The following is a 22459-nucleotide window of genomic DNA, read 5'->3' as shown; positions in this document are numbered from 1 at the left end:
CTGTCTTTATCAGATGATGGACAAAGAGGCACTAGTCAGAAACAACAATAACAACAGCAAAAAAGAAAAACAAGTGGGCATATTATAATCTGGGAGAGCAGAGGGAGGACGCTTTTCCTAACTACTCAGTCATCCTTCAGAAATTCTGATACAATTTTTTGAGTGACCATCCTAACATATTCCCTTGTCCTCTGAACTCTTATGAATATATTGGATCCCTCAGGTTTTTTGAAAAGAGGGGGAGAAAAAAAGGTTGACCACCATTGCTGTAGTTGAGCCCATCAAGTATTTAAATGATTAGTATTGTGATTTTTAAAATATTATTCATCTGGCCACAGTTGGTCATGAATTTAAAAAGGGAGGACAACATCGACATAAAAAGCTGCACAGCAAAGGAAACAATCAACAAAACTAAATGGCAACCTACAGAATGGGAGAAGATATTTGCAAATGATATAGCCAACGAGGGGTTAGTACCCAAAATATATAAAGAACTTAGATAAATCAACACAACCCCCCCCCCACAAATTATCCAGTTAAAAACGGGCAGAAGACATGAATGTACATTTCTCCAAAGAAGACATACAGATGGCCAACAGGCACATGAAAAGATGCTCAACATTGCTCATCATCGGAGAAATGCAAATCAATACCACTATGAGATGTCAACTCACACCTGTCAGAATGGCTAAAATAAAAAGCACAAGAAACAACAGGTGTTGGTGAGGATGCAGAGAAAAAGAAACCCTCTTATATTGTTGGTGGGAATACAAACTGTGCAGCTGTTCCAGAAAACAATATGGAGGTTCCTCAAAAAATTAAAAATAGAACTACTTTATGATCCAGCAATCGCACTACTGGGTATTTACCCAAAGAATGTGAAAACACTAATTCGAAAGGATTTATGCACCCCTGTATGTATTGCAGCACTGTTTATAAGAGCCAAATTATAGAAGCTGCCAAAGTGTCCATCAATAGATGAATGGATAAAGAAGATGTGGCGTGTTTAATATATATATTAGAGTATTATTCAGCCATAAAAAAAATGAAAGCTTGCCATTTGCAAGCTTGGTTGGATCTAGATCCTGAATGGATCTAGAAAGTATAATGCTAAGTGAAATAAGCCAGTCAGAGAAAGACAAATACTGTATGATTTCATTTATAATGGGATTTAAGAAACAAATGAGCAAAGGGAAAAAAAGAAACAAAGCAAAAAACAGATTCTTAACTATAAAGAACAAACTGATGGTTACCAGAGGGGAGGTGGGTACAGGGGTAGGTGAGATAGGTGAAGAGGATTAAGAATATACTTCTCTTGATGAGCACTGAGTAATATGTAAAATTGTTGAATCACTGTGTTATAGAACTGAAATTAATCTAACACTGTATGCTAACTACGCTGAAATTAAAATATAAAGGGAGAACAAGCCAGAGGCAGAGAGACCATTTAGTCTGCTCCTACCTGGACTGAAGACATGGCTTGGGGGGTAAAGAGGAGAGAAAACAGTTATAGAACTACTTGGGAGGGGGGTGGAATTGGCAGGTAGACTGATTTGGTGTGCTGGTAGAAGGATGAGAAGAAATGGTATTTGACTCCCAGGTTTTGAGTTGAAGTAAAAGGATGATGAGGTCATTAACTACAATTAGGAAGAAAAGTAGTGGCAATAGTATCGTTTTAGGTTAGTTTCTCTTTTTCAGTGCTTTTGTGTTTTTTAGCTGGGATGTCCTAGACATCATAGCCTGAGGCAAAGCTAACATAATAGAAGGCTATATGGGCAAGTGCAATCCCAGGGTGGTGAGAGTGAGGGGATAGGAAGGTGAGCCAGACGGGAAAGGAAAGCAAATGGTGTGTTACTGATCTGGCTACAACTTCATCAAGTGAGTCTTCTAGACTTTAAAGAACTCTCCCTGGGCCTGGTGGTCATTCAGGGGCAGAGCATACATATCTTGTATGTCTCCCAGGCTGAAGTTTACCCCATGGAGGTATTGTTTTACTTCACCCATAGATTGGGGTTAAGGGGTTACTCTGGGAAGCCGGTAGGAAGCAGATCCCATGCCCTACAAGGTGGTAAGTAATATGAGTCAAGGAGTGGTTGGAGGAGCTGGTATCTCTGATTTCTTTAGGGTCAGATTTGGGCAAACAGCTGAGGTCCAAGGGATTTATGGAGGTATAGGTGTCAGGGGCGGGAATGAAGATAGAGAAGCATGCAAACGGAGGCCAAAGCACTTTCCCAACTACCCTCAACCCTATTCTTTTTCCCTAGCTTCCTGTTTAAAGTCTGAGAGTTTTATGATGCTCTGAGTTTTACTATTTTATTTTTAGTACTCCTCAGGTTTTAATCTTAGATTCATATTCTTCTAGTTTATGGACCTAATACCCCCATTCACATAATTTCTAGACTATAAGTTTAATATAATTGTGTTCTTCTATTTTTTCTTGTCTTAGTCTGTTTGGGCTACTATAACAAAATACCACTTAAGGGGGGGGGGGGCGGTGTGCCTTCTTTCTCAGTTCTAGAGGCTGGAAGTCCAAGATTAGGGTGCCAGCATGGTTGAGTTGGGGGCCTTTTCCAGATTGCAGATTGCTTATTTCTCACTGTATACTCTCATGGTAAAAGAACTTCATTGGCCTCTTTTAAAGGGTATGAATCCCATTCATGAGGGCTCCACCATCATGACCCAATCATTTCCCAAAGACCCCATCTACTAATATTATCACATTGGACCATTAGGTTTTCAACATTTGAATTTTTGGAGGGGACACAAACATTCAGACTATAGCAACCCTCTGGCTCATTAGCTAGAGGACAGAAAGACTTCCTTAAGGATCAGATTCCAGTAGGTACATGATTTTGTCTCTTCCCTTGTATTCCTATGCTAATCTCTGTAGCTAGCTTCCAGAATAGACAAGATACACCAAATCTTTCAGTAAAGAACTCTAAAGGCAATGCTTTAGACAGACTTTAGACTCAACTCTTTTTTTTTTTAATTTTTTTTTAAAATTTTTATTTATTTATGATAGTCACAGAGAGACAGAGAGAGAGGCAGAGACATAGGCTGAGGGAGAAGCAGGCTCCATGCACCAGGAGCCTGACGTGGGATTCGATCCCGGGTCTCCAGGATCGCGCCCTGGGCCAAAGGCAAGCGCCAAACCACTGCGCCACCCAGGGATCCCAACCACTGCGCCACCCAGGGATCCCAGAATAGACTCTTTTTTAAAGGATGGCATAAATGGGGCATAAAAGGAGACATTGCTTTATGAATATGATGTCAGAATTTTTTAAGTTAATGACTCAGTAGCGTTTTATTGAATGTATATTATATGAGAGGCTCTTAACTGAGTTTAAGGATTCAGTGCTCACCAAGAAATGTCACATCTCTGCTTTTATGGAATTTCCAGGCTTTTAACTAAGCAGCTATAGATCCAGGCAGTATGATTTAAATAAGAGTCTAGGTTCACTATTTAATAAGCCTTGGTATTTCCTTCCAAATGTTGAATTTACAGTCAAACCACCATTGTGAGAAACATCGGTGGTAGTAAATACCATATCTATGAACTGTTCAAAAATGCTGATGAAATTAAATTGGCCTGCATTTTCCCCAATAATAGGTTCAAGGCAGGTAAAGATTCTAAGTAGAACAATGACCTAATGAATGTGAGCCAAGGAATAAGAATTAGAAATAAGAGACAAAAGGAATATGAATAAAACCTGTCACCTATGGGGCTCATCGTTTTTTTCCTTCTTGTATTTCTAGAAAGGTTCCAGAAGGTTAATCTTCTATTAACCACTTAAAAAATATATTTTCCTAGTTTGTAATTATAATTAATTTACTTTTATATTAAATTCTGACCTTTTTTGCTGCTTAAATTTCAGTTTTAATTGTCATCAGAAGTCATTTAAAATATTCTCCTTTGAAACAGACCCTTGCTGACATTTAATTTCTCTGTATTTGTGGGGAGAAGTAGCATGAATGCAAATAAATCCTCATGCTTACTAATCTCATTTTTTAAATGTCCATGGAAGAACTAAATGTTCCTTTGAACATTAGTGAGAAAAAATCCTTTTTTGTAGTGAATATTCTGGTTGGAATTAGAAATATATTGGGAATGGAACAGTATTATAAATAGAACACTGCTTATAGTTCATATTTAAAATGTGCACACAGCATTTTTTCCCTTTCTCTTTATTGCATATAGGTTTTAAGTTAGATATACCTTGAAAGTACGTGAAATTTTGATTCCGTAATGATTTTTTTTCTTTATAAAAATAACTGTAAATAAGCCCCCTCCATACTCCATCCACTCCACTTGATTTTTGCATATTTTCTTTTGGTTAGTTTGTTCAAAGCTTCCTTTTACTCTACCTACAGATAAACCAAAAAATAACAATTCAGCAATAAAAAAAAAGTAGACATTTTATAGTGGTATATAGTGGCATAAATTTATCTCTGGATTATTCTTTTTAGTTGTAAAGCAGGTTGCCCAATGAAAATGACTGCTCTTTTTGTTTTTAATGAAATAAAGGTGAAATTTGGATTACCTCTGAGTTTAACTGCCTGGTTTTTAATTTTTGGTTCCACCTACTTCATAGCTGAAATCACGAGTATACTCAGAATATTTGTTTCCATCCTGGTGTGTTCTTTGCTTACCACTGTTATTTTCTAATGGGAATCTCCAAATGTGTAGTCAGAGTCTAATAAAGGCAAAGAATATGGATTTATGTATGACATACCATTCCTTTTCTCTCGTTGTTTTCCATTTAATTATTTTCCTGAATTAGAAGAAAGGTAGGGGTGAAGAGCAGAAGGCTTTGGGGCCAAGTAAAATTCTCTTTTTGGCTGAGTGTGGCAAGTATCAGAGAAGTACATGGTGTGAGACCTTTTCTCTAGCATAGCCTCTGGTCCAGGATGGGAAAGAGTTGTGCAATAAGACTAGAGTTCTCCTTTCTCTTAGTTTTTCCCCCTTTCTTTTAGATTTATACTTTCTTCAAGACAGAAGCAGACAGTCTGAGTAAGGCCAATATTTCATATTCTCCCCTGTTTTTATTCAGCTCTGTCATTTATGAAGTTCCTAGAACTATTCTAATAGTCTTTTCCTAGTCTTTCTCAGTCGCTATTTACCTGTTTACTTCACTTATTAAGGAACAGAAGAGTTCTAGAGCAGTAGTTGGTTCAAACTGGAGCTCTTCAACTCTTCTCAATAGCCTGGGCTCAGTGGACTCCGGGCCAACCTTTAGAGTGAGTAATACAGTGAGCTGGGACCTGGAGTGGTCAGAGGTCTCTGATGGGAGCCATGAGAAGCTTGAGCCAGGTCCTGGCTAGTCTTATCTGTTGATATGGCCCACGGTCTGAATGGTTTGCTGCTCCCCTTCCTCTCCATGGGTGAAGTGTGCTATAAATGGTTATTGCATTTTAAGCATCGTTAGAGTGCACCGTTTTGTGTTGGGCCTTGTAGGTTATAAAGAAGATAGGCTATAACCTGCGTCCTCAAGGACTTTTACCCAGGAAGCAGGTGACACACTAATAAAGATCAGTATTTATTTACTGTGGAAAAAAAAAAACCTCTACAAAAATCAGAAGTAAATAAGGAAAATATATTTTGGACTCTTATTTTAACACCTGCGAGGAAATCCTTTTGTTTATGTGTCTATATGTGGGTATACACAAGTACATATACACACATCTGTATACATCTGTAATAGTGGGGCTATGTTGTATGTCACTCTGCAGGTTGACTTTTTTCGCTCTGTATGATGAATAATCTCTGGTATCACTATGATAGATTAACTTAATGTTTGTGATTATTATTTTATAATCCACTTTGAGTTATTTAATTCTCAGAACCACTCTATAGGGCAGACACTATAAGAAAAGACATTTATAGCCTTGCCTGGCTTTGGTATCAGGGTTAATGTTAGCCTCCTAAATGAGTTTGGAAGTGTTCCTTTCTCTTTGGTTTTGGGGCAGAGTTTGGGAAGGATTGGTGTTAATTCTTTAAATGTCTGATAGAATTTACCAGTGAAGTCACATTCCTGGGGCAAAAAAAGCCTGGGCTTTTATTTGCTGGGAGATTTTTGATGACTGATTCAATCTCCATGTTCATTATTGGTCTGTTCAGGTTTTCTATTACTATATGATTCAGTCATGGTAAGTTATATGTTTCTAAGGAATTTATCCTTTTCTTCTGAGTTATCTAATTTGTTGACATGTAATTGTTGCTTCCTCATCCTTAAAATGGGAATCTTAATAATCTCCTAGAATCATTGTGAGGTTCTAGAAAGCTAATGTATATTCAAAAAGCTTAAGACAGTCTTTGACATTATACTTCCTAACAAAACTCAGGAGACTTTGTTCTCTTTAAGAATACCACAGATGAGGTGCCTGGGTGGCTCAGTGGCTGAGTGTCTGCCTTTGGCTCAGGTCCTGATCCCAGGATCCCAGGATCGAGTCCCACATCGGATTCCCCACCAAAAGCCTGCTTCTCCCTCTTGGTTGTGTAGCAAGGTCCCTCTGTCTATGTCTCTGCCTCTCTCTCTCTCTGTGTTTCTCATGAATAAATAAATAAAGTCTTTAGAAAAATAAAAAAAGAATACCACAGATGAAGTTTGAGAGGATCACTGTAGCAAGAATAGAAGCTTTGGGAATCTGAGCCACTTGCTCATGTTACCCAGCTGTGCCCTTGGGACTTGCCAGGACTGATTTCATATATACTACTTCTGCTTAAGGTTGAAGTGCTCTGTACATACCTAACTTTGTGGCTTCAGAAGGTAAGTCCACAACAAATTCATGTGGAATACTCTTGTTGCATAGCTTTGTTCTTAAATTCTAAAGGTCTATGCTGTGATGCACTTTTTGCAGCCCTGTCAGATGCTGTACAGAATTCCTGTCTGTCACAGAGACCTAAAACATCAGTGGATCTGGGTCTTACAGCCCAAGTGGCAGAGCAGCTGCCATGGCAGCCTGTACTTGAATGTCCCACTCAAATCTGGCAGATTTCCAAGCTACTTGATGAATGGGTTAGAATAACATGCCATATAAGGTACATGATGCCTTCAAAATTTGAAAAGCCCTACTAACAGGTGGGCTTATTTTTTAATGATAGGGAAAGCCAGCTATCACCTTGGAACAGCAATTTTGACATCTCATAAGACTCCTAGAACATGTACAAAGATGGCAGGCCTTTGAAGTTTTGTGGGAATCTTTCCCCACCCTCTAGCACATATATATCTTACCAAGGTTAGTAGAGTAGGTACTATTTATTGTTCATTCATCATGTAATGGAAAGCATAGCATTCTGTGGAGTGGAGAGGCAGTAGAGGTCCCTGTGGACTAGATTATGACAGTGTGATGGAGAGTTGATTGCCCTGGGATAGGACAGTAGGGTGCCAGCTGGAGGCAAACTGCTCAGGTGTTCTTTGCTGACACATATAGAAGGAAAAAATAACAATTTGCCAGATCAATAGCTGTGTGCCAGATGCCAAGGAATGTGTTGATTTACTCCAGCAATGAAGTCACATCTGGTACAGCATCTGCTCTCTACAAAATCCATCTGTTTTCTATAAGGTCAGATAGGCAAGTTGAATGTGGATGTGCTAGCTATGATCACCTTCATCCTTCAAGTCCTTGGTGGTGACCCTAATTTCTGCAATGTCTCAATGTCTGCATAAGTGAAGTGTTGTTTTTGTTTGACTATTTTCATAGGTAGAGATAGCACTAGGAGTTTTGTGCTTGACCTTTTTTTTTTTTTTAAAGAACCATCATAGACCAAACACATCAAGGAACCAGTGAGGGAATCTTCCTGTTGCTGAGTATGTCTCTTGCAACTCCACATTTCAGAAGATAATGATGGCATGAGTTCTGGGATCAGTGGGAGTTGGAACTGAGCCCAAACTCCATCAATCACATGATTTCCACAAGCCTCTACTCTGAATGGTGCAACATGGTACCCTTTTGGGTCTCCAGGAATGAGTGCCAGTTCAGAGCCATATTCAGCAATCCCACAAAATTCTGATTATTTCCGTTTCTCCAGTGTGTAGTCACTCTGGTAATTGGCTGCAGTTTTTTGAGGAAGACTAGGAGGAAGGTTTATAGTATAGCTTTTTGGTTGTGTAGCAAGGTCCTTTCATGGGACCTGACTTCCTTTTACTCAAGGGACTCTAGGTCTGTGTACTGGCACAAGTCTGGGAATTGATTGAGGGGCTGCTACTTTCTATTTTATAGGCTTGATGTTTATAAATATCAAGTAGGACTTGATAAGCTTCTAATTCTCTCTCTCCTACGGTCACCATGATCAGACACCCACAAGATTGGGCTTTGATTTAGTTTTCAGAAACCTCATCTCTGGGGCTGTAGCAGATAGAGTTTGTTTCACAGTGGTTAATGAAGCTTTTTGGTTTTTCACTAATCCTTGAGTCTGGAAATTAAAGTTCTCAATTTACTTTTACTTTTTTCCTTCCTCCAGAAATGCAAATTCTGGGACCTACCTCAGGTTATAGAATTGGTGACTCAGGAGTTGGGATTCAGCAGTCTGTAGCTTAACAGATACTCCAGGTGATCCTTATGATTACCTTAGAGAACCACTGGTTTAGAGCATCTTCTCAGAGAAAGTTATTTTCATTTTTTTAAAAGATTTTATTTATTTATGATAGAGAGAAAGAGAGAGAGGGAGAGAGAGAGAGAGAGAGAGAGGCAGAGACAGGCAGAGGGAGAAGCAGGCTCCATGCAGGGAGCCCGACGTGGGATTCGATCCTGGGTCTCCAAGATCGCGCCCTGGGCCAAAGGCAGGTGCCAAACCGCTGCACCACCCAGGGATCCAGAAAGTTATTTTCAATGGATAATTCTTAACTAAGACAATTAAAGGACAGAATAATGACTTATTCCAACATACAGGGACTCAAAATTTACTTCCCTTATATTCTTCCTTTATTTTTATTTATTTTTTAAAATATATTCTTCCTTTAAAAGCAATTGGACAAACAGTTCTTGGGAAAGTAGGAAGTAAACAAAGGAAGCAGTGAAATGGAAAACAAAGGGTTTAGGAAATGCAGAAAGGAGGATTTCCAGAATGGGTGTCATAAAGGGGTGTCTCAGGCTGGCTTCATGTAGCAGGCCCATGAAGTAACTATTCCAGGGAGGGCTAGAAGAACAAAAGCTATGACTCTAAGATAAAAATGTTGATAAATTTGACCTTCCAAAATAAAATACCTGTAAATATAAGATCTATCTCGTGGAGCTGGTAAAAAAAAAATCATTGATGGTTATTTTTAAAAATTGAAAAGTAAATTATTAATTCTAGGAAATCCAAAATTTATACATGAAAGGAAAATATTCTGTTTGCATATCAGCAAATGTTAATGTCTATTGTAACTCAAATTTTCAAATAAGATTTTGATAGTATGAAGGGAAGAGAAATAAGTTGGAGGTGCTATGACATCTAAACTCTCATCTATCCTAAAAGGAAGTCAATCAAGATTTAATGTATAATATTGGTAATCAAAAGTAGCAACTTCCTCAAATTATTTAGCTATATAAAGAATAAGTACTCGACAAAACTTTAAAATAATTAAAAATGGCTACCTCTGAAAATGGTAATGGATTAGTGAAGGGTGGTACAGGGTTCGACTGTCATTTAAAGCATTTGATTATTTTAAGGGCATCTGGTTGGTTAAGTGTCCAACTCTTGGTTTTGGTTCAGCTCATGATCTCAGGATTGTGAGACTGAGCCCTGATTTGGGCTCCGTGCCCATGAGCGAGTCTGCTGGAGATTCTCTCTCTCCCTCTCCATTTGCCCTTTCCCCCACTTGTGTGCACATGCTGTTGTTTTTCTCAAATAAATAAAAAAAAAAAATCTTTAAAAAATAATTTGATTATTTAAAAAATTATGCAGATATATCATACAAATAAATATTAAAATGAGTAAAGAAGAAATTCCCTGATGTCACAAAACATAGTGTAAATGAATTTAATTTTCCAAATGTGTATTGGGCTTGGTGGAAAGCATAGTAGTCAGGAAACTATGAGATTCTCCTAGGAGAATATAATCTTTGCAGAAAATAAAACAAGTATCTAAAGCACTGCAGTAGCAGGTAAGCCTAGAGAATACTAGAACTTCCACTGCCCATTCTGGCCACTGACACCCTAGTAGTTGTGACATTCTGGCACAGTCCAAACATAAAACATGTTATGCATATCATTAACCTAGTAACCCCAGTTTCTGTATTTGTTCCTGTAGGTGCCTCAAGAAGAGGGAAATAATCATAAATCCAGTTACTTCTGCCATATGTGAGTTTTACATGTGTGCATACCTGTGGAGTGTGTTTATATACATATATGCACACATTCACACAGAATTTTCAGTTTTTCTTATTTGGAAAATGTAGTAAGAGTTTCCAACAAATGACCAATAAAGATGAGTCTAGTTTAAGCATTAGGACTGTTATGCAGATATTATCAAACTAAGCTGATTTTCTAGTACTGATGTTTCTACTGTCCCATTTCCTTTGGAAATGCAAATTATATTTTGTTTTTTGGAAATGTAAATTTTGGCTATAAAACTTTTATTTAGTCTTCTATAAAATTCAAATGAAACTTCAGGTCACAATAGTATTTGATGAAAAGTCCTGGGAGGAAAGAATCTTTAACATAGTTATTATGAGCATTCAAAGCACTGCTTTGGTTATTATGCTTTTCAGTAAGAAAAGGAAGAAGGCCAGAGAGCATTTACATTTATGTTATGGTGAGCCTGGAGTACAGTGAATGAAGAATACTATATAGATACAAGGGCAAAGGTGAAAAAAAAATTAAAAAAAAAAAAAAAAAAAAGGGCAAAGGTGTTATTAAGTCCATGCATGCGATGTTCCTTGATGTTATAAATTCTGATTCTTTTCCTTAATGTTTAATTATAAAATTGCCTTTGCTTTAATTCCTTTGAAGAACTTTATCAGGGAAATTGACTATTTATATTTAATAGGCACTGAGAAGCTAATTAGAAGCTCTGTGTGCTTGGATTGGGCTTGATAGTGGGTGGGCTTTAGTAAACAAGATGATTGGGCACCAAGCTAGCATTTTTCTTGGGGTACCATCAGATGTTGAATCTAGAAACTTTTCCTCTAGGGCTTTTTAGTTACTGGAGCATATGAACATTTTAGTCCTGCCTGAGTAGCATATGCCAGGCTGCTGGCACCTTGGAAGCAGGGTAGAGCAGGGTAGGATAGATTCTCAAGTAGAATGTGTAGACATTCAGTCACTCTCCCTGTTTTCAGCTTTGCATTCATAGTCTCAAGTTGATGCTTCTCAGATTCAGTTGTGCCACAGACTTGGGCTGTGGGATAATAGCCCAAGGAATGGGAGTGTGTGCTTTCATGTGGTTGCACAGAAGAGGGGAGACTGGGGTGTGGAGTGGGGTTCTAGGGGCTCTGGAGATAGATTTTCAGGCAGTTTAACAGTTTTTTGTGCCACCTACGCCACTTTGTGTGGTAACAGGTACTTTCCAATGCAGCGCTGCTCCACAAGGTGTGTCAGCTTCTTCTAAGTATATTTCCCTGGGAATATTGAGGATATAGTTCTCTGTTCTGTTCGGTTCTGTTCAGTCAGCTACTGCATTGCCATCTGCTTTTTGTCTTATGACACTTTAAAAAAAATCCTTATCTGTTGATGCATTTTTCATTTATACCTTTTGTCCTTTGGGGTTGTAGATTTTGTTTAAAAAATCCCTTTCTTTCATTTCAGTGTGATTTTGAGATGCAGGGTCTATGGTCAGTCTGTCCTTTAACCAGAGATCTAAACCATTTGTTCATTGCGGTCTCTCTAGTGCCTGGCACATACTAGGTACTTGGTGAATGAATAACAGAATGAATTAAGGTAGATGTTTTTATAGTAATGGGGGGGGGGGGGGCTTTGATGACAGAAAAATATGACTATATGTTTATATAGCAATCTAAAAAGCATCTTTTAAATTGTGGTTTTTGTTTTTGTTCCTCAACATGGGTGAGGAAATCAAGTGTCTCAAAGTGTAGCCATTAAAACGAAAAGCCTGCTGGATGGGAGAAGATATTTACAAATCATGTATCTGATAAGGAGTTAATATCCAAAATTTATAAAGAACTCATACAATTCAATAGCAGAAAACCAAACAATCCTAATAAAAACTGGGCAGAAGATCTGAATAGACATTTTTCCAAAAAAGACATAAGATGGCCAACAGGTAAATGAAAATATGCTCAACATTACCTATCAGGGAGATGCAAATCAAAACCGGTGAGATATTACCTCATACCTATTAGAATGGCTATTATAAAAAAGACAAAAAATAAGTATTGGTGAGGACGTGGAGAAAAAGAAACCGTCATGCACTGTTGGTGGAAATCTAAATTGGTGCAGCCACTATAGAAACAGTGTGGAAATTCCTCAAAAAATTAAAAGTAGAACTGCCATATATTTAGCAATTCCACTCTTGGGTATTTATCTGAAGAAAACAAAAACATTAATTCAGAAAGATAGAAGCACCTCCATGTTCATTGCAGCATTGTTTATAATAGCTAAGGTATGGAAACAACTTAAATGTTTAATGCATGAATTGATAAATGAATGGATGCATGAATGGATAAAGAAATTATGGTATGTATACATAATGGAATATTCATAAAAAGAATGCAGTCTTGTCATTTACAACAACATGGATGGACCTTGAGGGCATCATGCTAAGTGAAACAAGTCAGACAAAGACAAGTGCTGTATGATCTTATATGTGGAATGTAGAACAAACGAACAAAAACCAAGAAAAATCCCAACTCACAGATAAAAGAGAATAAGAGATTGGCGGTTGCCCGGGGTGGGGTGGGGTGGGTGGGTGGTGGTGGTGGAAGTGGGTGAAATTAGTGAAGCGCGTCCAAAGGTACAAACTTCCAGAAGCCATGGGGATATAATGTATATTATGGGGACTATAGTTAGTAATATTGAATTGCATATATGAAAGTTGCTAAGAGAGTAGATCTTAAAAATTCTCAGCACAAGAAAAAAGATTTTTTTAATTGTGGTGATAGATGTGATAGATGTTAACTAGGCTTATTGTGGTGATTGTTTCTCAATATATCCAAATATCAAATATGTTGTACAAATGAAACTAAATTAAAGTTACATGTCAATTATACCTTAGTGAGAAAAAAATAAATATAAAGCTGTTTCTTCATTTCTTTGGAATGGAGATGTGTTTGTTTTAGTTGGTCAGGCACAATTATAGCTATTGCATTAGGCTTAAGATACACATTGCCTATTTATAATTTTTCTTTAGAGGAAGACTTGTATTGAAACTGATTTGTGTAGCAAGCATGGTCTTTATTCCTATTTGTATGTATGCTTAAGTAATTTTATATATGTATTTATATTTCTTATATTTAGGTACCATTAAAGAGACTTATGGTGATTATGTTGTAAACCTTACCAGCTACCACTGCTTCCTACCCATTGGACCATTGTGGTTAATAAAGTTTGAGAATTGCTGGATTAGTGTGGCTTCTTGTTCAAGTATATTTTGCATTTCAAAGTGAATATGTGAAGATGGATAAAATCTAATATGGACAGAGAACTTAAGCTATAAAAATGAGAATAAATAGTAAAATTAATATTTTGAACAAACAGATTAGTATTCTCCTTGTTCATAAAGGCAGCCCTGGAAAATGAAGAGGGGATTGTGGAGAGACACAAGTATGGTAGAGAGCCTGTGATTTGGCTATAGTGCTGGATCTTGAAGGGTCTTGCATATGGAATGCCTCCCTTCATACCCCAAGAAATGAATAAGTGAACTTTCTGCATTTTCCCCTAAAATTGATGACTTAATTCTAAATCCAAATAATGAGCAAATTTCAGTGTTGTTTTAAACTTCTATACATTTATTATTTATTAAAGCAATTTACTCATAACTCCAAAGAGAGGTCTTTCTAATTAAAGAGGTTACATCCCTAGTAAAGAAGGAAGAGCCCACACCATGAAAGTAGTTTAATAAGATAATAGATTTAAAAAGTCCCTTATGGAAAACTCTAGGCTTGTGGAAATTGATATGAAGTTAAGGGTAAGGATTAGAGAAAGGTGATTAGAAACTTCTGGAGCAAGATAACCAAATATCTTTGAGGTACCTGGCTGGCTCCGGTTGGTAGAGCATGTATGATCTCAAAGTTGTGAGTTTGAGCCCCATGTTGGGCATAGAAATTACTTAAGAATAAAGTCCTAAAAAGAAAGATAACCAAATATTTTGGAATGTTTTCTATAATATATTCTCCACACCTGAATGTTTTTCTGATCATCTTTAGAATCCCCATCTTTATTGTTTGTTTGACATCTTTGATCAGGTTGCAAGCACACATTCAGGTCGACTTTAGGAAGAAGAAATTGAGAAGATAATATAAATAAATCAGAAATTAAAGGCTGGAAATGGGTAGTATGACTACCATACATACCAAGAAGACAATACAAGAAGCAAAGATTTGAGCTTTAGAAAAAGAAAACTCTTGAAAATATTACCAAGACTTTTTACATATATATTTTTTCTCATCTTGAATAACTTCTCCAGTGTGATTGATGTTGAGATTTCTGAGAAGAAACACACAAAAAAGAAAGCCAGCAGCTTGTTTCAGACTTTCATAGAAAATAACCTAGTACTGACTAGGTTAGGGTGTTAGGTCAAAAGTGTGTGATTATAATGCATTCCATAGAAAACTGAGTTCAGGGTTTGCCAGACAGTTTTGTGTTAATATAAAAATGGAATATGAACTTGTACCAAAGTTATTAAGAAAAGTATTAGTACTTTCAGGAAAAACAGATATTAGAATCGGTATTAATAGTGACTGTGGAAAGGCCATGTTGCTATTGGACATTTAAAAGAAAAATTAACAGGAAAGTTATAACTTTTGCCTTTGAGGCAGTAATACATTTTGATTCTCTTCATTTTCACTTTATATATAAATGTCATGAAAATTCCATCATTTTAACAAATATAAAACAGAACAATATTTTAGTGTTGACTAAGCTAGAGACTTAAATATTTTTCAAGGTTTAAAAAACTGATCTTTCATGATGAAAGGTAAGTCAAGTGTTATTTACAAAGCCCCTTTCTCATTGACTTTTTGTTTTGGGCTTGTTTTCAGGCAAAAGGACTCCTATGGAAGATGGAACTCTTTGTTTTCCAGAATGTGTCTCCAAACCCATCAATGAAACATGATACTGCTGCTCTGTGTTGAAATGCTTGAAGAACACCCACATTTCTGTCAGCACCTGCCATTCTGCTGAAACCATGGTCTTCTCCGCAGTGTTGACTGCGTCCCATACTGGGGCAACCAACACAACATTTGTCGTCTATGAAAACACTTATGTGAACATTACTGTCCCTCCACCATTCCAGCATCCCGGCATTGGCCCGCTGCTTAGATACAGTATGGAAACCATGGCTTCCACTGGAATGAGTTCCTTGACAGTGAATAGCACAGCTGTACCCCCAACACCAGCAGTTTTTAAGAGCCTAAACTTGCCTCTGCAGATCATCCTTTCTGCTATAATGATATTTATTCTGTTTGTGTCTTTTCTTGGGAACTTGGTTGTTTGCCTGATGGTTTACCAAAAAGCTGCCATGCGCTCTGCAATTAACATCCTCCTTGCCAGCCTGGCATTTGCAGACATGTTGCTTGCAGTGCTGAACATGCCCTTCGCCTTGGTAACTATTCTTACTACAAGATGGATTTTTGGGAAGTTCTTCTGTAGGATATCTGCTATGTTTTTCTGGTTGTTTGTGATAGAGGGAGTAGCCATCCTGCTCATCATTAGCATCGATAGGTTCCTTATTATAGTCCAGAGGCAGGATAAGCTAAATCCATATAGGGCTAAGATTCTAATTGCAGTTTCTTGGGCGGCTTCCTTCTGTATAGCCTTTCCTTTGGCTGTAGGAAACCCTGACCTGCAGATACCTTCCCGAGCCCCCCAGTGTGTGTTTGGGTATACAACCAACCCAGGTTACCAAGCTTATGTGATTTTGATTTCTCTAGTTTCTTTCTTCATACCCTTCCTGGTGATACTGTATTCATTTATGGGCATACTCAACACCCTTCGGCACAATGCCTTGAGAATTCACAGCTACCCGGAGGGTATATGCCTCAGCCAGGCCAGCAAACTGGGTCTCATGAGTCTACAGAGACCCTTCCAGATGAGCATTGACATGGGCTTTAAAACACGTGCCTTCACCACCATTTTGATTCTCTTTGCTGTCTTCATCGTCTGCTGGGCCCCATTCACCACTTACAGCCTTGTGGCAACGTTCAGTAAGCACTTTTACTATAAGCACAACTTTTTTGAGATTAGCACCTGGCTACTCTGGCTCTGCTACCTCAAGTCTGCGTTGAACCCACTGATTTACTACTGGAGGATTAAAAAATTCCATGACGCCTGCCTGGACATGATGCCCAAGTCCTTCAAGTTTTTGCCACGTCTTCCTGGTCACACAAAGCGGCGGATACGTCCCAGTGCTGTCTATGTGTGTGGGGAACACCGGACAGTGGTGTGAATATTGGTACTGCCTGACATTTTGGGTGATGGTTGCTCTTTATCGGACTTTGAGTTTTCTTTCACATGGGTTCTCCAAGTATACTTTATTGTTTTTTATAGGGTTTGTGTGTATGTGTGTGTGTGCAGTGTAAAGAAAGAATGGTGATTAGTTAGAATTCTGTTACTGAGGATACGTAATAGGGAAATAATCACAAATGTTACCTCCAGGGTTCAAGAGAAATCCTTGATTTAGGATGGGGAGATGGTATTTTGTTTCTTTGATTGATTTTGTTTTTGAAGCAGGAATCAGGATTGTGCTTTAATGAGCCTGCAGTTACATTGAATTGTAGGTGTTTTGTATGCTGCTAAGGTATGCTTAATTGAGTTTATCATTTTTTTTCTGGAAGACGTGCTGCTTTTGCCATCACTTTGGAGCCAAAACCACATACATCTCAGTAGATAAATATTTACTTTTATTAAAAAGAATAACCCAAGGGGGTTAGTGACATTTTAAAGGTCGTTAATATTTACTTTGGTGCACTTTAAGAAATAATGTACAAACTAATTCAGTCATGTTTTTCAGAATTGTTTTTTTAATACATGACCTGATGTGCTTTAGGGAACATTGCATTATCATTTCTAGGAAGATAGTTTTTAAAAAATGTTTTATCTGCATGTCCAGTTTTAAAGAACATAAAAATGTAGACATTTTTCTAAGCACAATAGTGATTCTTCAGAGCAAATAGGGCAAAATCCAGGAGACAGAGCGTCCATGCATATTTAAATAGGATGCATTGAGGGGTAGCTGGTGTGGGCTGTGGTATTTCCTTTGACTCAAGGATTCTGAGTTCACCGGACAGAAGGATCTATCGTTTTATTGGGCACCTACCATCTTCCAGGCACTGTGCATCTTTATCCTCACAGCATCCTGTGAGGTAGGTATTCTTTCTTTCTTTTTTATGCAGAAAGTAAGTCTTAGACAAAAATCTTGCCCAAGGTTAATGGTAGAGCTGGAATCCAAAAGAATCTGTCAGAATCCTGTGACTGCTGTTCTTCTGTGCCACGTAGACATATCATTCAGGTTTAAGTATTTCATAGTTAGGAAGGAACTCTGTGTATCCTTTAATTTTTTTTAGACTAGCACCTTTTAAAAATAGCTTCACTTTTTTTGTAACCAAAAGAAATGTGAAAACATTACAGAAAGTATGGAAAATAGAAAAAAAAAATCATTCACACCTACCCTTTTACAGTGGATCTTAAATATCTTAGACAGATAAGGCTATGAGGAAATAAGGTGATTTTTTTTTTTTTTTTTTTTTTTTTTTTTTTTTTTTTTTCAAAACAAATGACTGACTATGGAGAAGTTAATTACAGCTGTATGCAGGTCCTGGCCTTGCTGGTTCAGAGATTTCCTGTTGTCCAGCTGGTTCTAAATGTTCTGGGCAAAGTAGCACGGTTGCCTGAGGGCTTGCCCATGGCCGAGCCGAAGTTTGTAAATGTGCTCAGAAAAGCAAAGATAAGTCCTCCTATGAGCATAGAGCAAGTTTTAACAGGGCAGGTCCAGGGTTTCACATTTTTTTCTCTTGCTGACGACCTGCCCCCCTAGGTACATCAGAGCCTTTGGTCCCCTTGCTCTGTGGCCATTGACACACTTTATAAAGCAGCCAATGGGTTTGGGGCTGCAGACCAAGGCTATAAGGGTTGAAAATGTAGCCTCTTGGCCACACACCTCTTGACTTTATAAATAGCTAGGTTAACATGAATACTTTTTGGATTTTTATAGCTTCTTTTCAGAATTTTAGTACTTTGTGAGCCAGTGGGAAAAATGAGCCTCTGTTTCTTCAGTTTTACAACCACACAGTTGGATTAGATGAATCTGGCCCAACTCTACTGTGCTTTCCTCCATGTGGGAGTAGAGATATATGAAGAGCTCGGCTGACGTCAGCATCAATCTTTGGTCTCCAGTATTACTTCTTTACAGTTTACTTACTAGCTGTTTCTTAAAATGGAATGTCTACTGAATGTCTGAAAAGCCCCTAGCACAGTATCAGGAACTAGGACTTTGGAAGGTTGATGACACCATGAAGGACCTGGGGAGCCCTGCTCTTAAGGCAATTGTGATGGTATTAGAACTCATTTTCCAGATGAAGAACTCAGCATGTTGTTTCGGGATCAGCTTTTGCTGATAGTCACCTACCTCTTTGGTTTCTAATTTATATTATTCACAGGTTAAAATTGTTTTAGTCCATTTGGGAGCTTAGAGAACGTAAACACTGTAGTAGATACGTAGGAGCACATGGAACTGTATCATGCTTTTCCATTTTCAATATAAACTGGTTTTCAAGCGGATATTAATAAGGATATTTGAAATTAGACTTTCTCTGAAGAAAGTCATCATGATCTGTATCCATCTTTCATATTGGCAGTAGGTCTTGAGACTCCCATTGTGATAGAAGTTGAAACTGAGCTTTGTTTTCTTTGTCCTTCCTTATGAGCTGTCCTTGGGTACTTTTGTGCTGCCTGGTAGGCAGTGCATTGTTCGGCAGAGCTCAAGAGTGCCTGCTGAGATGCTCAGTGTTTGTGAGAGAAGACCACGTGGGGCCTTAGGAACTCAGCAACACCACCCAACAGCCAACAGCGGTTCTCTTTACACTGGAGACTCTTGATAGGGGACAGTTTACAAATCATTTTGAATGTTTTTATCATGTACACATTTTAAAAGCTTTAAAAAAAATGTACTCTGTTGGACCTTTGAAAAATTTAGGTGCGGAATCATATTTTGCCTATTCCCCTGTATTTTCTTGAGGGAGAAAGAAATACCACTACTAATTATCACCACAGACAGACACAAGAGATATTTTAGTTTTCCTTTTCCATCTGGCTAATAAGTAAGAGGCATGAGAAAGATTGTGAAATATTTGTGATCAGGAGAAAGAGTTTGGAAGAAATCCCCAATAGTCTGGAGTAGTGCTGTTCAAACTTTAATAGGAATTTGTGTCTCTGTATTCCCAGGGGAGTTTGTTAGCAATACAGAAGCTCCGGTTCCCCAAAGGGGCTGGGTTTGGGCCCAGGAATGCACACTTTAGTTCCTTGAGCACTCTGATTCCAAGGCAGGTCCCTGGGTCCCTGATCCTGAAGCTGGTGCTTCAAGAAGCACTCTGGTTGAAAATACACCCATTTTAATATTGTCTGTTTTACACATAAATGCTTGTGTTGGAAGCCATTATCTCTTAGTGCATGGGTAATCCATATATAGAGGAAAATCTACACATCGTTGTACCTTATTTGCTGCCACGTGTGTTAGTACTGGATCTTGCCAGTGTCAGCTGAACCTTCTTTCAGCTGGCAAAGTTCTGATAGACCATGTTGTTTCATGGTAGAGCAAAAGGAGTGATTTAGTATTTGAAAGTCATGACTTTCAAGAGTCTAGTTCCTCTAATATTTTCTTTTCTTCTAGAGAGATGTCTTTGTTGTATATAATCTCCAGAAGAGTATGAGGGGAATGTAAAATTCATCTAATTTCCCACTGCTCTGCTTATGCCAGTCGTGTTCAATGGAAGCATGAAGAAAATAAAAATAATCTTTTTACTCTATGTATAATTTCAGTTGCTGACAAAAATATTTAATTTGTTCTTAATCTTTGCTTTTGTTTACATGAAAATATTTATGTATATATCACAGAAAAATTTCTACTTGCTTGACATTTTATTCTACTATGATTTCTAAGTTTAAAGAACTGCTTAATTCAAATTTATTTTCACAACCATAGTCCTGCTAAAATGCCTTCATTGAAGACTCAGTTTTTAAATAATAAAAATATCAAAGCACATGTTTGTTAAGACAGGTAAATGGTAATACATTTCTTAGCTATATATTGGTACTAGTCCTTTGTAATTAAAATTAATTTATTTTACAATAGTACCTACCCTATATATTAAAAAAAGAAACCACTTTGAATTTTGGGTTGTAATTCAAGAAAAAAAAAACTGTGGTTATGTGTGCATATTGTTATTACAACCAGGAGAAGAGCTTCCAATGAGAAAATGAATAAACATTTAACATTTCTAAAAGTGGAGTGTTTTTTTTTTTTTTTTTAAGGACTACTTCATCTTAGATTTGTCATGAGTAATACTTTCTGTTAAATTAAAATCTGAGTTGAGTTTCAAATCCTGCTTCCTTTGGGTTTTTATTTTCAAATTAGTTCTCAAAGCCTGTGTGTATATAATTATATTCTAGCTTTAGAAGTTCTAAGAGAAGTTAAAGATGAAATGAAACTTGGCAAAAGACCACTAGTATTAAGAAACAGTTTTAAGGAATTCTCTCTAGGAGAATTATGGAAATTTTACTGCCGAATTATTTAAAATTGGATTGTCACTTGGCAAAGCAATGACAGTGTCTGCTCCTATTTTGATAAAATGATTTCAGATCGCACTTCCGTTTCTAAAAGCTAAGGCCTTTCTAAAATCCACTTTTAAACTGATAGGAAATGGGACGCCTGCGTGGCTCAGCAGTTAAAGCACCTGCCTTCAGGTGCTTCAGGTCAGGGTATGATCCTGGAGTCTTGGGATCGAGTCCCATGTTGGGCTCCCTGCGTGGAGTCTGCTTCTCCCTCTGCCTATGTCTCTGTCTCTTTCTGTGTCTCTCATGAATAAATAAATAAAATCTTAAAAAAAAAGAAAACTGATACGAAATATCAGTTATTTGTATATGAGTTTCAACTTTTTGCCAATTAGATATGAGGGTTTTATTTTCTTTTTCTCTCCTATGCAATAGTTAAATATACTTTTTTTTAAAAAATTACAAAAGAAGATTGTCATTGAATCTACATTTGATAGTTTTTTTCTGAAATGGAAAGAAAGATATACCGAAATTGAGGAACATGTTGAATTAAAAACATTTTCATATATACCCTGTAAACAGAAAAAAAAACCATTTCACATCTACCATGAATGCTACTCAACACATACATAATAAAGAGAACCTTTAGGGGCAATTGAGATACCAAGATGCAGTCAATTAAATTTAATACAAAAAGAAGAAAGATTCTATGGCTATGTCAATTAGCATTTAACCAAAGAAACAAAACCGGTAGAAGATATTTCTTAAGAGATTTATTGCAAGAATTGGTTTACATGATTGTGGGACTGGCTAGACAAATCGGAAATCCCAAAAGGCAGGCTGTTAAGTGGAGCAAGCTAGAATTCACAGGCAGGTACTAGCTGAAGCTGCTGCCCATAGGTGGAATTTTTTCCTCCTGGGAGAAACCAGTTCTACTTTGAAGGCCTTTCAACTGCTTGAATTAGGCCCACCCAGTTTATCTAGGATACTCTCTCTTAGTTAATGTGGATTGATCATGGACTTCAGTCACATCTACAAAATACCTTCATAACAACACTTAACGTTTGATGGATTAACTGGAGACTGGCCTAGCCAAACTGACACAGCCAAAGACCATTACAATGGTGAAATCCAAATTTAAAATATAAAATCTTCCTATGATGCTATACTGTTAGTCCAAAAAACTCAGCCTGTGGTGACATTAGTAAAATAACCAAGATAAGATTGTGGCAGAGGGTGGGATGCACATTCTGACTGCAGTATATTCAAATCCACATAATCACAGGGCACAATTTTTATCTCTGGTTTTCACTGCATCTATTTTGAAGCTTCCCAAAGGGGAATAATAGTCAATTGATCAGAAAATTATGTAAACCAACTTCCTTTCTGTGTGAGCTTTCATTATTTATGATACTTGTCAAGGATGATGTCTTTTTAAAGAATTTGAAAACATTTACAGTTAGAACCAACTGTTAGCATAAAAGTATGCTAATAGTATTAGTAATAATGATTGGTGCCATTTTTGGCCACCTATATTAAAATACACTTTTTAAATTCACAGTATTTTCTTCTCTTTCCAACTAAATAAACTATGTTG

At 37.4% G+C, this 22459-nt stretch overlaps 1 protein-coding gene across 4 annotated transcripts in view; it reads left to right on the top strand.

Moving 5' to 3' along the window:
• GPR63 (G protein-coupled receptor 63) overlaps positions 1 to 20691 on the top strand; it is a 49491-nt gene extending 28800 nt beyond the window's left edge. For all 4 annotated transcript variants that reach the window (XM_026002902.2, XM_026002903.2, XM_072737685.1 and 1 more), the window contains one exon: positions 15138 to 20691. In XM_026002902.2, the coding sequence (XP_025858687.1) occupies positions 15284 to 16543 (1260 nt within the window). In that variant the 5' untranslated portion in view covers positions 15138 to 15283 and the 3' untranslated portion in view covers positions 16544 to 20691. The remainder of the gene's footprint in view (positions 1 to 15137) is intronic.
• Positions 20692 to 22459: the final 1768 nt, after the last annotated feature.

This window comes from Vulpes vulpes, chromosome 1 (genome assembly GCF_048418805.1).
Source record: "Vulpes vulpes isolate BD-2025 chromosome 1, VulVul3, whole genome shotgun sequence".
In the NCBI taxonomy this organism is placed as follows: domain Eukaryota; kingdom Metazoa; phylum Chordata; class Mammalia; order Carnivora; family Canidae; genus Vulpes; species Vulpes vulpes.
Note: the sequence above shows the minus strand (reverse complement) of the source record. Positions and strands in the feature narration are given on the sequence as shown.